Source organism: Camelina sativa, chromosome 2, assembly GCF_000633955.1.
Source record: "Camelina sativa cultivar DH55 chromosome 2, Cs, whole genome shotgun sequence".
In the NCBI taxonomy this organism is placed as follows: Eukaryota; Viridiplantae; Streptophyta; class Magnoliopsida; order Brassicales; family Brassicaceae; genus Camelina; species Camelina sativa.
Window position 1 is genome coordinate 15732334 of NC_025686.1, and position 15753 is coordinate 15748086.

Consider the following 15753-nt stretch of genomic DNA (forward strand, 5'->3'; position numbering starts at 1 on the left):
TCCGCCTCCGCCCCGTCTAGGCGCTAGGCGCTATAGCACCGCCTAGACGACCGCTTTGACCGCCTAAAATTGTAGTATCATCATTTTAGTGTATTTTTAAAATTTTAATTGCACAAATTTAAAATATTTAAAGTTTACTTCTATAAACATAATTATAAATGTTTAATATGTTATTTAAAATGAATTAAAATAATATTTTTATTTATTTTTCTGTTTTTGATTTAATATTTTTATTATTTTTATATATATTTTGTATATAATATCAGATATATAATAGTTTATAATGTAAACGCCTAAACCGCCTAAAACCGTCTAAATTCCGATTAGGCGTTCTAGGCGCTAGGCGTTGCATCACCGCCTAGTTAACGCCTAGCGCTTTCTTGAACACTGAAAAAAAGACTCGTGTGTGCAAGTGCAAGGGTGAAAGCTGAAAACCCTAATCTCTATTTGAAACAATGACGGCGATGTCCGATCTTCCTCTGGATTTAGTAGAAGAGATACTCTCTAGGGTTCCAATAATATCTTTGAGAGCAGTGAGATCTACATGTAAACGATGGAATAATTTATCGAAAGATCCGAGCTTAACAAAGAAGTATTATGGTAAAGAAGCCAAGGAGGCTATGGCGGTCATGATATGTCATTCAAAGGCTTGTTTAATGAACGTCAATCTCCATAACCACAAAGACTTGGTAGATTCATCTATAAAGCAAATAGGTAAACTCAATCAAGTTAAAATATCTGAAGTGTATCATTGTGATGGCTTATTGTTATGCGTCACTGAGAAAGACTGGAGGCTCGTGGTTTGGAACCCATATTTGGGTCAAATCAGGTGGATCCAACGTCCTAGAAATGAGTTCGGATTAGTAGTAGACACGTTTGCTATAGGATACGACAGCAACAACAACCACAAAATCTTGAAGTTGCATCACCCACGGTCTCATGAAAAGTATGAAATCTACGATTTTAAGTGTAGCTCATGGAGGTTTCTTGGTGTCACTACCGACCGTTATAAATGTCGCCCGGGTGTTAACTTGAAAGGAAATACTTACTTAATTGCCACGAGAAGTCTGAAAGAGACGACTGAAGAATTTTTAGTCTGTTTTGGTTTCACAAGTGAGACATTTGGACCGCGTCTCCCTCTTCCATTTCACTCTGTTCCTATAGATGATGTACAGCTATCTGTTGTTGGAGAAGAAAAGCTTGCAGTGTTATTTCATAAGTGGAATATATATGAAATTGGAATATGGATTACAACTAAGATTGATCATAATATAGTGTCTTGGAGGAACTTTTTAAAAATTGAGCACAATATGCCGTTGGCTGACATATATCAGTGTCTATATGGGAGTTTCTTCGTCGACGAGAAGAAGAAAGCAGCAATGTTCTTTTATGTAGACACAAAAGCGTCGACGAAATACAAAGCTTACGTGGTTGGTGAGAATGGATACTACAAAGAAGTGGATCTTAGAGAAAACAAAAGTTGGAAACTTATGTGCTCTTATGTTCCAAGCTCGGTGCAAATCTCCAGTAAGGTTTTCCAGTAGTTGCAAGAGGCAAAAGACAAAAAGAAAGAGATGATATAGTAGTCTATTATATAGTTAACATCAAATACCTTTTCATTCATTTATGTTTTTTTTGCTTCCCTCAAGTGTTCTCATGTCTTTTTGAACAAAGATTGGCCAATCATTTCTGTTTCTTTTTTCTTCTTTTTTCTGTATCAATGAACTTTCAGGGTTTTCATAGTTCTTGAACAGTATCTCGTATTTGTCCTTGTGATCTTGAGAATTACATCCATTATGTTAAAGCCAAAGGCCCAAAACTATCTGACATCTCGACTGATGTTATACCAAGACTAAAATTGAGACTTCCATCAATTAATATGTGTCCTCTTCATATTGCATGTGAATCCAGGAATCAGCTTTCGCATAGTATTATGATGTTGAAAATATTTGTCAACATTCATTGTAGTTACAACAAATTTTGATATTAGAGTTTTGTTTTTAAGAGAAGGAAGGAATTGAGTTTTTCCAACAAGATGTTGCAAATACCTCCTTTTGTATAAACAACCATAAAGGAATATAATAATATAATATAAAAAGTAGTTGAATATATATAACAATCCGACCTTAGCTCAGTTGGCAGAGCGGAAGACTGTAATTGATTGAAACAGATAATCTTTAGGTCGCTGGTTCGATTCCGGCAGGTCGGATTTTTTTTTAACCCAATTAAAATAAATTTTTATTTTTTACCCCTATACCCTCCGATCCAGGAGACATAACTGCCAAATGAGTAGGATGTAATGGTAAATCACCAGTTTAACTACACTAATTATTCCAAATTGGTCCTAAAACTTTTAAATTCCCAACATCATCAACCTCCCAAAACTTTCAACAGAGACCAAAACGATGATATTCAAAGATATTTCAGAATGTATCTGATTATTCAGCTCCATGTCTTCAAGACAATGTACCATAAAACCTGAAACTGTGCTTTAAAAGTTCCAGCCGTGTTTGGTTTCTTGATCGTTCCCCTTTTACGAGTTTGCGAACAAAGAATGCAGATAAAAATAGCGTTTGTAGCCTATATATATCTTTTTTTACCAATAATCTCTGCAAGAACACAAGCCATCTTCAAACCTATGAAACCGTATCCGATCCCGCATTATAATCACTCTATTCAACAACTTCGACACTTGTTTTATCCAGTTGTGGCAATCACTGCACATCCGTATATTCTTCTGTATTCTGATTTCTGACCCTGGACTACTCTTCAATATCACATACGCCAACGCGAGCTTTTCACTGTGGTAATTCAAGTTCTCTTCTTTCTCTTCTTCAGAGACATCCATCAACACCAAATCAGTGTCAGACACAAACCCTTCAGACTTAGTTCTCTGTATCAAACTTTCTAATACTTTGTATATAGCCTTTGTTTCTATATGAGATGTATCTCCTGCCTTAAACCGATGTATCACACCTCCAAACTCCACCCAACTCTTTCCTTTGGCTTTACGGATTCCTTCCTTAGTCATCAACTCTCTGACCTTCTGAGCGCTTTCCCATTTCTTAGTGGAGCTGTAGATGTTCGAAAGCAACACATAGTCTCCACTCTTTGCCTTTGAAAGGTTCTGTATAGCGATTTCTCCTAGCTCATGATTCTTGTAAGTTCTGGAGGAACTAAGAAGAGACCTCCATATCACCACATCTGGCTCTATCGGCATTGACGCTATCAACTCATACGCTTCTTTGACCCGTCCTGCTCTGCCTAACAGATCAACCATAGCACCGTAGTGCTCTAACTTTGGCTGTATGGAAAACCGCTGACTCATTAGACCAAAGTACTCTTTCCCTTCTTCAAGCAAACCGCAATGGCTACACGCTGTTAGAATCCCAAGAAATGTTATTGAGTCTGGTGAAACATGTTCAGCTTCCATCTCTGAAAACACTCTGATTGCTTCTGTGGCTAGTCCATGAGTAGCAAAACCAGTGATCATCGCGTTCCAAATCGACACATCGCTCCGTTTAACACTATAGAAAACCTCCCTCGAAGTTTCTATATCTCCACACTTTGCATACACGTCAACAAGTGCAGAAGACAATATTGTATTAAGTTCGATCCCGGCATCAATCATCAGAGAATGCACCCACTTTGCATGGTGTAGATCTCCAAGACGGGCACAAGCAGCTAAAGCAGAAGCGAAACTGAACTTATTCGGTTTAATATCCGAAAACCTAAGCATAACCTTAAGAGTTTTCAAAGCTTCTTCGTACTGAACATTTCTAACATAACCACCAATCATCAAGTTCCAAGTAATCACATTCTGATCAGTAGCGTTACGAAGAACCTTCTTAGCCAAACCGTGCTCTCCGATTTTCATAAGACTCTCAATGATTAGGTTCGTGTTACAAATACCAGGAGACAAAGAGAGGAACCAAAGAAGAAGCCGGCGAGCAAAATATGAACGGTTGCAGCGTCTGTAAGCTGCAACCATGGAGACAAGAAGAGATGGATATGTTCCATACCCAAGTTTAAAGATCTGAGCATGTGCTTGAAGAACGCATTTGGAATTTGAAGGAGCTTTGCATGATTCAAGAACTTGTTTCAATATCCGATGATCTACAAGCAAAAGCATGAAACTTTATAGCGTGAATTGCAGCGACAAATCGAATCATCAAATCTTAGTCACCAAATAGTCCCAAATTACAAAAAGAGAGAAACTTTTTACACGAACTAACCCAAAAAGCTATGTAAACACCATCAAACTGGAGATTGATGATAATTAGAAAACCCCCAGATATGGAATCTACAGAAATGTGGGATTCGGATACAAAGAAGAAACTTTTACCAGTGAGGGTTGAAGCGGAAGATGAGGAGAGAGAGGTGACGCAGAATCTTCTGATTCCGGAGACGTTAATGGAGATTCTTTTCATCTCTCTTAAACGGTTAAACCCTTTCGCTCTCACATGGGAGGAGGACAGCTAAAATCTCAAATTAGAGCGATTTAGAATTTGGAAGTTTCTTCTTCTATGTTTTCACTAAAAAGGTTGAGTTTTTATTACGTTTTTTTTTTGTTCTTTCTTTCTGAAGTAAAAGTACACTGTACTTGGTTAAATCAATACTTACTTTGTGAAATCACGATTTAAATAAACGAATCATTTATAAAATTGAATGTAAAACCTTTTATTGAATCCACATGTAAATGATGTTTATGTCTAAAACTAAGAATTGGTATGATGACTGATAAAATATTACGCCACCCTGAACCTGTATCCTCAGTTAATAAGAAATGAGGAACAAAGACATGCTAGAGGTCAAAAGTTTCATGAGATCTTGTGCAGACCAATGTTGAGATCAGAAGATATTGAGATGAGAAGTGGCTGAGAGTAATGCCATTCCGCTTTAAACACTCGTTTCTGATGCGCTTTTATTGATTGTGTCGGCTTACGAGCATTGTACCTATACCACAAGTGAATCAAATCACAATCCAATGTAAAAGCATGATCTTTATTTAACCCAAATGAACAGAGATGTTACCTGATGTCAAAAACATGGATGACCGGGTCGACTGAGCCAGAGGTTATGTATAAACCCTCAGGAGACCAAGACTGGTTTATTAAAGCTGATTGTGACTCACTGCTGTCTTGCTTCCACCCAAACGAATGGAGTTCGGTTTTCCTTAACCTGATATCAAACAGTCGAAGCTGTTTCTCTGGTTCCCTGACATTACAATGTCGACAATCTTTTGTTAATGAAAACTCTAGCAAAAATGAAAATCATATTTGACAAGTTAGTTCTTCTTACCCTGACTGAACCATGAAAAGATTGAAGTCACAAGGATTGGAGAGAACACTCATGCACTTATAGTCTATTTGATGCTTGTAGTCTGCTCTACCAACTTGAACATCAAACCCACATATTCTCTTGTCTGCACCAACTGATAAAACAACATTCTTGTTCCTCATCCCGTCCACTCCCATTACAGCAGCTGAATGTAGATTCCTGTGTAAAGTTTTCGACTTCCATTTGTTTTCTTCATCATCACTCTCGTTCCATAGTACAACAGCATGATCACTTCCCCCGGTGACAAAGCATGTATTTTCCCAAGGCATGAACTTTATGTTGTTGATGATCCCTTTTACGTGAGGCTTATTCTCCAGGAAAGTAACCTTCACCAACACAAAAAGAAAAGTACATCCTAGTTTGAGATACTCTCCAAAAGCAAAATACTAGTCTGTTGTGTTGTCTATGTCTTTTCTTTATCAACTAATGTGGTGCAGGAACATCTTACCCCGCGTGTCTTGTTCAAATTTAGGATTGATATCTGAGAATCACCATCGTCTGCTGTGTATACAGAGAAAAGGGTGTGCCCAGATGGGTGCCAGGCCATATCTTCTGCCCATCTCCTTTGTTTTCGAGACATACAGTCAGTGGTACTAAGCAATGATGCAGCCAATCTGCCAATTAAATGGACCGCAAATCAATAGAAGATATCAAAAGAGATATATTCCCTACATGAAAAGACACAAGCTCTCTCAATCAGGTTTACATAGTTTCTTCCTAATTTTGATGAAACATTTAAATTTTGAATCTCTATCTAGATAGAGCTGGGGATCTATAACAAATTGGTACATTTGCTACATGCGTTCTGTTAACTAAATATACTAACCCTTTCTAACAAACCTATTCCATTTGTTTAATCCTTGTGTTTAGTATAGAAACAATAAAGACAACAAAAAGAACACCCAGTTATCTAACAAGCAGTTTTGATAGGCAAAGATACTAAGCCGTTAGTTTTTCTTCTTTCCATCTCAACTTTAAGCAAGGGGCAGGGTTTGAGGTTCTTATGTCAATACATCTAATTCTATTCAAATCTGAGGCCATAAATCTAAAGATCAATCCTTAATACAAATAGCTACAAATAGCTTCTCTGTACTAAATCTCACTTTCAATAAGATGCTAGTCTCAAACTAATATCACTACGATACACTGACACAAGGGAACAAAGTGGGAGAAACACTCACCTTCCAGGCTGCAGTTGCCATAAACTGACCATTCCATCCAGAGAACTTAATGATACAAGAAAACAGAACGACAGATTAGATTACAGAACCCATTTTTTTAATCCCAACAGCAGACTAATGAGTCTTGTAGTCTTGTACCTTGTTGCAAACAGCTGTTCATTTACAGGACACAGAATCAAGCTTCTTAATTTCCTCTTGTGCTGACTAGAGATCTGATTGCTGGTATGACACTTGATTGTAGTTGGTGAAGAATTTCTAGCTATCAACCGAATCAATTCTTTGTGCTCCTTTTGCTCTGCAATAACAAAGACACAACAAAACCAGTCAACATTAAAAAAAGCCTCAAATATATTACAAGAAAAAAACTAATGTTCAAGAAGTGCTTACTAAATTTTCTCTTCGTCCCTCTATCTTTAACATTTGGACTATCACGAGATGGTTCAGATCTTTGCTTAACAACAACAGTCTTAGCCTTGGAAACACTATTAGTACTACTACTTCTAGGATGATCAGAGCTATCACAGGGCCTTAAAGTCTTGCTAGGTGATGGAGATGGATAGTCTTCTTCACTCACATTCCTCAAAGTCTTCAATGGTTTATCATCTTTCTTAACACTATTAGATGGAATTGAAGAAACGTCTCCACGAAGTTGAGCTAACTTAGCTTTTGAATTCTGCAAACTCTTCTCTGCTTCAATAAGCTGAAGAAACCCACTAATCAATCAAATCACAAAAAGCAAAATAAAAGCGAAAGAATTGTAAACTTTGAGGAGGGGGAGAGAGAGAGAGAGAGACCTTGGTTTGGTAATTAGATATGTGATGGTTGATACGATCGATTTCATTAGAACGATGCTCTACTAAAGCGACAAGGACTTCTTCTTGCTCTTCTCTGCAAGACACATTAGCTTCTTCTTCTTCTTCTTCTTCTTCTTCTTCTATGAGTTTGGGTTTCTTATTAGCGTTCACGGGAAGCTCGCTCATTTTCTGATTTCCAAAACTCGTTGGGTGGGATTGGTTCTTGTGCCAAAGACAAAATGGGATCTGATCGTCTCTGTCTGATTTCAGCAGAAATGTGCTTTTTGTTTAGAGACTCTCACGTGGAGATTGAAAGAACACTATATTTAGAAAGAAAATAAAAAATAAAAAAAGGTATGAAAAAGTTTTAGATATGAAAATAAAGTAAAATAAAATAGCCTAATTATAGAGTGAACGGAGGATTAAATAACACATGAGTCATAAACCGCCGGCAGAATTCTCCCGGAGAATTACCCGAAAATCATCGTTTGCTGCGATTAGTAATACTAGAAAATGCTACAAAATTAAATTAAGCTAATGCATTTATTTATGTGTTATATTGCATGAACGATACAGGGATGATTAGATTCTCTTCTCGTAATACAGCTTTTGTTTGATCCTGCAGTTGGTATCAGTTGATTTTTTTTCTCTAATTTAGCTTTTTATTTTCCTTTTATATCAATTAATTTTCTTTGTAACACAAATATATAGAATTGCAAGAAAAAAATTCTTTAGATTTATATATTAAATTGATACAAAACGAATAGTTTTTATTTTTTTTTATTTAGACATAAAGAATAATACTAATATCACTTCTCACATTTCTTGGTACACTTGTTTGAGCATGATTCCACACAAGCTGATACTCTTTTCACATCTGTTCATAACACACAAACACCAACCAAAACCATTAAACATTATGTCAATTAAAATACATAATATCAAAATCTCAACTACATCTATGGTTATCCATTTGAAGAATAAGAAAAATAAAGGGAAAATACTTACTCAGATTTTGGAGGGAAGAATGAGAAACACAATGAGATGCACAACCGAGTTTGCAGAAATATTCAGAACCATGAACTTTTTTGGAAGAAAGAGATGGTGGTAGAAGACATGTTTTCACACACTTAAATGGACATTTCAAAAACGCTGGAAACTTTGACCCAGCTTTACATTCCTTAAGACAAATCGGATAACATCACTCAAATGGGACAGCCTCTGTTTGAGTCAAAAGGTTCCCTATCATCATGACTACTGTTACAACAACCAACATTGCCACTCTTTTGCCCTCCATTTCTTTTCTCTCTTAGCTAGATGATACAACTTTTTTTCTTTTTTTCCTAAATAATGAAAGTGTTGTTTTGTAAGTTGTGAATGTTGTTTGTGTTAACATGGTCTGTTTATATAGTGAACTAGTGGTTGTGTAATTATGTGTATTAGTACAATCATTTCCTTATTGAACCAAAAAATTAGGTCGTAATCTCTGATTTGTGATAACAACATATAGTAGGAAATCATATTTACATTAATTACTTTCGTTTAGGATTCTGAGATCTCTATAAAATTGATAATGATGATCTGAATATACATGTTTATATTGGACACAATAAGAAAAATTATTTATAGATTGTTTTGTTTAGGATTTGGAGATCTTTATCTAATTAATTAGGGAATTGATAATGATGATACTGATCGAATATATATGTTAACATATACTAGTATGTTTATGTATGTAATTAATAAGCAAGCAAAATATGTTATGACTTTTGTTCTTTGAGAGTTTTTAATCAACAAATACTATCCATATTCCTATCCCGTGCCCACAAATAATATTCATACTTTCTGAACTAAACCAGTAAACCAATCTTTACTCCAATGTATCGGTTTTTTTCAATTATAAGAAAAGGAAGGCAATGTCATCGCAAGTGTTGCCTTCCTCTGTCATTAGTACATTTAATTGCTGGACAAGTAACAAGCGAAAGCAATCCAACTTTTAAAACACTTTGATTGCTCTAATAGTTCTATACAATTTTTCGAAATGTTTTATATACGTTCCTCAAATAAAGCTCTCTTGTCTTCACACACTCTTCAGGGGATATAATACATTGGATTAGCAAGTTTGAAGGATCGTTGAGACATGGAGGTACCCAACAAATCACTCCATTGATCACCTGAATTGCCTCTAATCCTGTATCCCTCTTTCACCATCTCATCTCTCTTCTCAGATTTGTATAGTGTCGCCATCTTGTGCTGTTCCTCTGGAGATCTGCACATTACATAAAACGCCAAAGAAATAAACAAAAGATCGCAAATGCCAATGAACTAATGCAAACTTTGTATGAAACTGACGATCGTATGTTCTCTAAAACCATCTCCAGAGATCAAAACTAGCATCAACCTTTGCATAACAAACTAACTCATTGCAAGACCTAAGAAACATTTACACTTCAAAGCTATCTCCACAGATCAAAACTAGCATTAACCATTGCAAAACAAACTAAACTCATTGCAGGACCTAGAGAACATCTATACTTAAAAGTTAAAATCCAAGAGCTACAATATCGTTTCTACGAGTAAGGTTTGGTTGTTATTACCTGAGGATAAGCTTGTCCCAGTTCTGGAAACCAGCATTGATGAGGTTTTCAACAGTAACAAGCCTGTGACTCTCTTTCCTCCCTGTAAGCAAGAAAACTTTGTACCCCAAATCAACCACTCTTTGGTAAAGCTTCAAGCTTGGTGCTATAGCTGGTGCCACTCCTCTCTCTACCCATTTATCAAACTCCGAGTGATCAAAAAGCTCCAACCTACAAAAAGAAAAACACCCAAAACAGAACCAACAAATCAAGTTATTATTATTCTAACCACATGAACGAACACACAACAAACATACATAAACAGAACCAAGTATGAGATAAAAAGTTGTATACCCAAAGCCATGATCAATGTAATAAGGAAGATTAGACAAGAGGGTCTCATCGATATCGAAAACCCAAATATCTTTGCCGTCGCCGGAGAATTCGACGCTGTTGGCAAAGATCAAAGCTTCCTCAGAGACTCTCTCCAAATCGGTAGCGTAGCCTTTACCCATGACGTAGTTCTTCACGTAATCGGCACACTCAGCCGGAATCGATTTCCACGGGGCGAGATTGTTCATCTCCGCCGCGAATCTCCAGGTCGTGCAATGCAAATCGACATCTTCTTCGGCAGCTTTCTTGTGCATGCTCTCGATTTCGGATGGGTACTCGAGAATCGAATCATCGGAGAAGGCGGAGGAGGAGAATAAAGAGACCACCACGAGGAGGAGAATCAGATAAATCTTCATCGGAGAATTAGAAAACCCAATCGAAAAAATACGAAATTTGGGGGTTTCTGAGATGAAATTGAGAAACTTGAGTCGAAAATTAGGGTTTATATTTAGATGGCAAAATCGGAGAAAGGAATCAGAACAAATTCGAAATCCAAAGAGAAGGGAACAAATTTTTAATAGTTTCAAAACTTGGATTAAATGGGAATGTATCGTATGAAAGAAGAAAGATTTGATTTTTGATTTTTAATTTTCAATGGGAGAAATGAAAATTAAAATCGGAAGAGTGCTCTGTTTCATTTAAGACAGTGGAGGAGAGATTGTCAAAAGACAGGTCCGGTCGGTGACGTGTATGAAAAGAAAGACCAAAAAGTATTAAAAATTCACAAATTAATTAAAAGAGGAATCTGTTGCTTTCGGGTTCGGATCTTAAAAGTGAAATGCAATTGGGTAGATCCGAATATCCGTTGATGGTACATGCAACTATCCAAGTGGTTCATTTGATGGTGTAAGTAATGCCTTTTTTTTGTCGTTGTTATATCTCACCTGGCAACTGACGTGATATTAAGATTTGGATACATTATTATTACACATTTGGTTTGGTTTAGTGTCTAATTTATAGAACCATAGGGCTTTAATTTATTTTCAAGAATCAAGATCGATGCTGCTGGTCATGTATTAAGTATTATGTTTATAGACTTTAATAAGTTATTTTAAAGTTTTCCAAGTATTAAAATCATTCCAAAATACTACTAATATTTTTCCAATGAAAGTGAAGTCAAACTCTGATTTTGAGTTTTTGACAGTTTAAAAACATACAAAAAATTCCACAAACTCCTATGAAATTTGGATAGATCACATTAATCTAAACGAACTTGCACGCACGCTAAGCTACGCCTGCCTACGCGTGAATACAGTGTTAATGCCTTAATGGAATTGATTGTTAGTTACGTTTAAGTATTTTTAAACCAATAACGTGCTTTATACGGACTAATAATTTATTGTTAACCGTGTTATGATCAAAACTTGTCTAATTCCTCCTTTGTCAATAAACACTGTTTAACATGTTTAAATTTTTAAATCTCTCCTTGACATAAAAGAGCTTTATATTTGTTTCATTTAAGTTATTTTGACATGTTTACTTCTCGGACAAGACAACAAATGTTCTGACTCATTCAATCATTTAAAAACAAACTAATTAGCACATACTATTATGAGCCAGGGCTCATCATCTATGTAATTAACATAAACATGTTGTATATTTGGGTTATTTCCATACTTTGGTATTAGATTAAATATTGTACTTGTATATAAGGCTTCGCCTACACAACTTGAAAAATAAGAAAACCTTTTATACCGAATAAGGTTTTTGACATGGTATCAGAGCAAACCTAAAATTTTAGGTTCTTCGATCCTCTATACCCATACCTCTTAAAGCTTAAATTCTTTGTTTCATTTCTTCTTTCTTGACCTTAGTATACTCGATCATTCTGTCGGTATACATATCTTAAATCATGTCAGAAGAAGACTCTGCTTCTAAGATGAGTTCATCTCTATCTTCCGGATCCAAGGCACGGGTTGAATCGGCACGGCGTCGGATCGATCCATATGATCTCTCTGCAGGAGATAATCCCGGGTCTGTGATATCACAACCGCAACTTCGTGGCCCTAACTATGATGAGTGGGCGATGAACCTTCGACTTGCTTTACGGGCAAGAAAGAAATTTGGTTTTGTGGATGGTACTATCCCTAAACCTAATGATGATTCCGATGATCTTGAAGACTGGTGGGCAAATAATGCCATGGTGGTTTCTTGGATCAGACTCACGGTGGCACCGGATTTGAGCAGCTCTTTGTCTCATCATGAAATTGCTCATGACCTATGGTCTCAAATACAAAAGCGATTTTCTGTTAAGAATGGACAGAGAGTACAACGGATTAAGACTGAATTGGCCAATTGTCAGCAAAAAGGATCCGCTGTTGAAGCATATTATGGGACGCTGACCAAGCTATGGACGAGTCTTGCGGATTTTCAACGTGCCAAGACGGTTGAAGAAATTGCTAAGGAACGGGAAGAAGATAAGCTGCATCAATTCTTGATGGGGCTTGATGAGAGTCTGTTTGGAGCTGTCAAGTCTTCTCTTCTCTCCCGTGATCCACTTCCGTCGGTTGATGAGGCATATCAGGTTGTATCACAAGATGAGGAATCTAAGCGTGCTAGTCGATTGTTGGAAACACAGAATGAAGGAGCTAGTTTTGCTGTTCAAAGTGCTCCTCGTATGGCTGTGTCATCACCATTACGTGATCCGTCTGCGTTATGTACGAGTTGTGGGCGAAAAGGACATTTAGCTGATCATTGCTTTCGCAAGATCGGTTATCCATGGTGGTGGGGCGATCGGCCACGTTCTAAACTTCCACCTACTCTGCCTGGTGGTTCTAATCCTTCTGCTGTCGATCGTCGGGTGACTACTCTTCCTCCAAAGCGTGTTGAGACGTCACAAGTTCATCATGTCGCGACTTCCTCACCAGCATTTGTGGACTCAACATCGATCACGGAGGCAGATCGTTTGGGCTTTAGTGGTTTGAGTGATCAAGAGTGGAAAAAGCTAAAGGAGATGCTCAATACAAGGAAAGCTAGTACTAATGATCATCTCTCGGGTAAGTTTTTCATTGAATCTTGGATCATTGACACCGGTGCATCGAATCACATGACGGGTAGTCTTGACTTTCTATCGGATGTTTGTGATATGGCACCAATGTTCATAAAATTGCCGGATGGTCGGTTCACTATTTCGACTAAGCAAGGGACAGTTTCACTTGGGTCTCATCTTCGGTTACTGAATGTGTTTTTTGTTGATGGATTGAAATGTCATCTTATATCGGTTTCTCAGTTAACTAGAGATAGGAGCTGTATCTTTCAGATATCTGATAAGATTTGTATTGTTCAGGACCGCATCACACAGACGGTGATTGGAGCGGGTGAACAGGACAATGGTCTGTATTTTTATCGAGGGATGGCCTCTGCAGCGGTAACACGAGCTTTGGATCACCAACCTAAGGATGTATGGCACCGTCGTTTGGGACACCCCTCATCTACGACCATGGAGCTGATGCAGTTTTCTGATTCTAGTAGTAGTAGTAATGTTTTTGATTCCAAAACATGTGACGTTTGTATTCGTTCCAAGCAAACACGAGACTCTTTTCCTTTGAGCAATAATAAAACTTCTTCGGTTTTTGATCTAGTTCATTGTGATTTATGGGGTCCGTATCGGACAACGGCAATCTGTGGTTCTCGATTTTTTCTCACCATTGTTGATGATTATTCTCGTGCTGTGTGGCTGTATCTCTTGCCAAACAAGTCTCATACTGCCTCTACTCTGCGCGATTACATTTCTATGGTTGAACGACAGTTCGCCAAGCAAGTCAAAACCATTAGAAGTGATAATGGATCCGAGTTTCTCAGTCTCGGTGGTTTTTTCCGCGAGAAAGGCATAATTCACGAGACCTCTTGTGTTGGTACTCCGCAACAGAATGGGAGAGTCGAACGGAAACATCGACATATCCTTAATGTTGCACGGGCTTTGCGGTTTCAAGCACATCTTCCGGTGAAGTTTTGGAGCTATTGTGTTCTTACTGCAGGTTATTTAATTAATCGAACGCCTACAGTGGTTTTACAAGGTAAGACTCCATTCGAGATGCTCTACAACAGACTACCGCCTATGAATCATTTACGAGTGTTTGGTTGCTTATGCTATGCACATAATCAACGACATGGCGGCGATAAGTTTGCTTCTCGGAGCAATCGCTCTGTTTTTCTTGGTTACCCTTACGGGAAGAAGGGTTGGAAGATATATGATCTTGAGAGTGGTGTGATTTCTACATCCCGTGATGTTGTGTTTCTTGAGAATGAATATCCTTTTGCTAAGAATTCTTTGGAGTCTCCTACTCCCTTGACTTTTTTGACTCCTTGCTCTCCTATACCGGATGATGAGGATGAATTTTTGGCTCCGACTCTGCCTACTGCAGTTGCACCTGCAGATAGTCCTCGTGTTGAGGTCTCGGGGATCATCACTGATCCTACTATACCGAATGTTTCTTCTCCGGCATCTCCTTCTGTGAGTCCTACGTTGTCCTCACCGGAGAGTGATGACTCGTTTTCTCCGATATCCCCTGTTTCTCCCGATGTCTCTGCTGAGACCTATGAGTGTATTATCTCTTCTGTTGATGATGATAATGATGATGCTGCTCCTATGGGAAGAAGATGTCGTGAGAAGTTTAAATCTAAACGTCTTGATGGTTACGTGACTAACACGAATCATTTGGAACATGAGGATGTTTTATTTGAATCTAGTTGGTATCCGATTGACTCATATGTGGATTGTTCTCAGTTCTTGGCCAATCATCGTGCGTTTCTTGCTGCGATCACTGCGGGTGTTATTCCTCGCACATATGCTGAGGCTTTCGAAGATGAAAATTGGCGTGAAGCGGTTCGTGTTGAAATCATAGCTCTTGAAGACCAAGGTACGTGGACGGTTGAAACTTTGCCTCCAGGGAAGAAAGCCCTTGGTTCCAAATGGGTGTTTACTTTGAAATACCGATCTGATGGAACACTTGAGCGTTACAAGGCTCGCCTTGTGGTTCTCGGTAATCATCAGACTGAGGGTCTCGATTATAAAGAGACTTTCGCACCTGTCTGTAAGATGACGACGGTGCGGTCATTTTTGGAGGTTGTGGTTTCTCGAGATTGGGAGGTGCATCAAATGGATGTCCATAATGCCTTTCTACATGGTGATTTGGAAGAGGAAGTCTTCATTCGTCCTCCTCCGGGTTTCCGTACTGCTGATAAAACACAAGTCTGCCGTCTACACAAGTCTCTTTACGGTCTCAAGCAGGCGCCTCGTTGTTGGTTTTCGAAGCTTTCGACTGCTCTTAAGGACTATGGTTTTACTCAGAGTCACAAGGACTACTCCTTGTTTACTTTTGCTGCTGATGATCGTCGCATTCATGTCCTTGTGTATGTCGATGATCTTATTGTTACCGGGAGCTCGTCTATGGTCATCACTGCGTTTAAAGAATACTTGAGTTCTTGTTTTCATATGAAAGATCTTGGTATTTCTAAGTATTTTTTGGG

General features: G+C 37.9%; 4 protein-coding genes, 1 non-coding gene and 1 pseudogene across 6 annotated transcripts; 2 read left to right on the top strand and 4 right to left on the bottom strand.

Moving 5' to 3' along the window:
- LOC104752668 (putative F-box protein At5g51000) lies at nucleotides 456-1544 on the top strand. Its single transcript, XM_010474866.1, has one exon. It carries the CDS (start codon nucleotides 456-458, stop codon nucleotides 1542-1544), a length of 1089 nt encoding a protein of 362 aa, XP_010473168.1.
- TRNAY-GUA lies at nucleotides 2121-2209 on the top strand. Its single transcript is given in 2 exon segments — nucleotides 2121-2157; nucleotides 2174-2209. It is a non-coding gene; the product is annotated as a tRNA-Tyr (tRNA).
- On the bottom strand, nucleotides 2468-4512 carry LOC104725868 (pentatricopeptide repeat-containing protein At5g50990-like). Its single transcript, XM_010444616.2, has 2 exons — nucleotides 4346-4512; nucleotides 2468-4116 (listed from the first exon to the last, which is right to left on the bottom strand). Exons 1-2 carry the CDS (start codon nucleotides 4428-4430, stop codon nucleotides 2597-2599), a joined length of 1605 nt encoding a protein of 534 aa, XP_010442918.1. The 5' UTR covers nucleotides 4431-4512; the 3' UTR covers nucleotides 2468-2596.
- LOC104725878 (protein tipD-like) lies at nucleotides 4665-7774 on the bottom strand. The gene is made up of 8 exons (XM_019235375.1): nucleotides 7316-7774; nucleotides 6909-7221; nucleotides 6660-6816; nucleotides 6522-6566; nucleotides 5789-5954; nucleotides 5302-5666; nucleotides 5035-5217; nucleotides 4665-4956 (listed from the first exon to the last, which is right to left on the bottom strand). Exons 1-8 carry the CDS (start codon nucleotides 7499-7501, stop codon nucleotides 4821-4823), a joined length of 1551 nt encoding a protein of 516 aa, XP_019090920.1. The 5' UTR covers nucleotides 7502-7774; the 3' UTR covers nucleotides 4665-4820.
- On the bottom strand, nucleotides 8041-8591 carry LOC109125000 (annotated as a pseudogene).
- Nucleotides 9185-10955, bottom strand: LOC104725885 (acid phosphatase 1-like). Of its 2 annotated transcripts, XM_019235379.1 has the most exons (4): nucleotides 10621-10953; nucleotides 10246-10585; nucleotides 9913-10122; nucleotides 9185-9584 (listed from the first exon to the last, which is right to left on the bottom strand). In XM_019235379.1, the coding sequence occupies exons 2-4, from the start codon at nucleotides 10536-10538 to the stop codon at nucleotides 9407-9409; spliced, it is 681 nt and encodes a 226-aa protein (XP_019090924.1). In that variant the 5' UTR covers nucleotides 10539-10585; nucleotides 10621-10953; the 3' UTR covers nucleotides 9185-9406. The 2 variants fall into 2 exon arrangements, with proteins under 2 accessions (XP_019090924.1, XP_010442941.1); XM_010444639.2 differs by having other exon boundaries at nucleotides 10246-10955.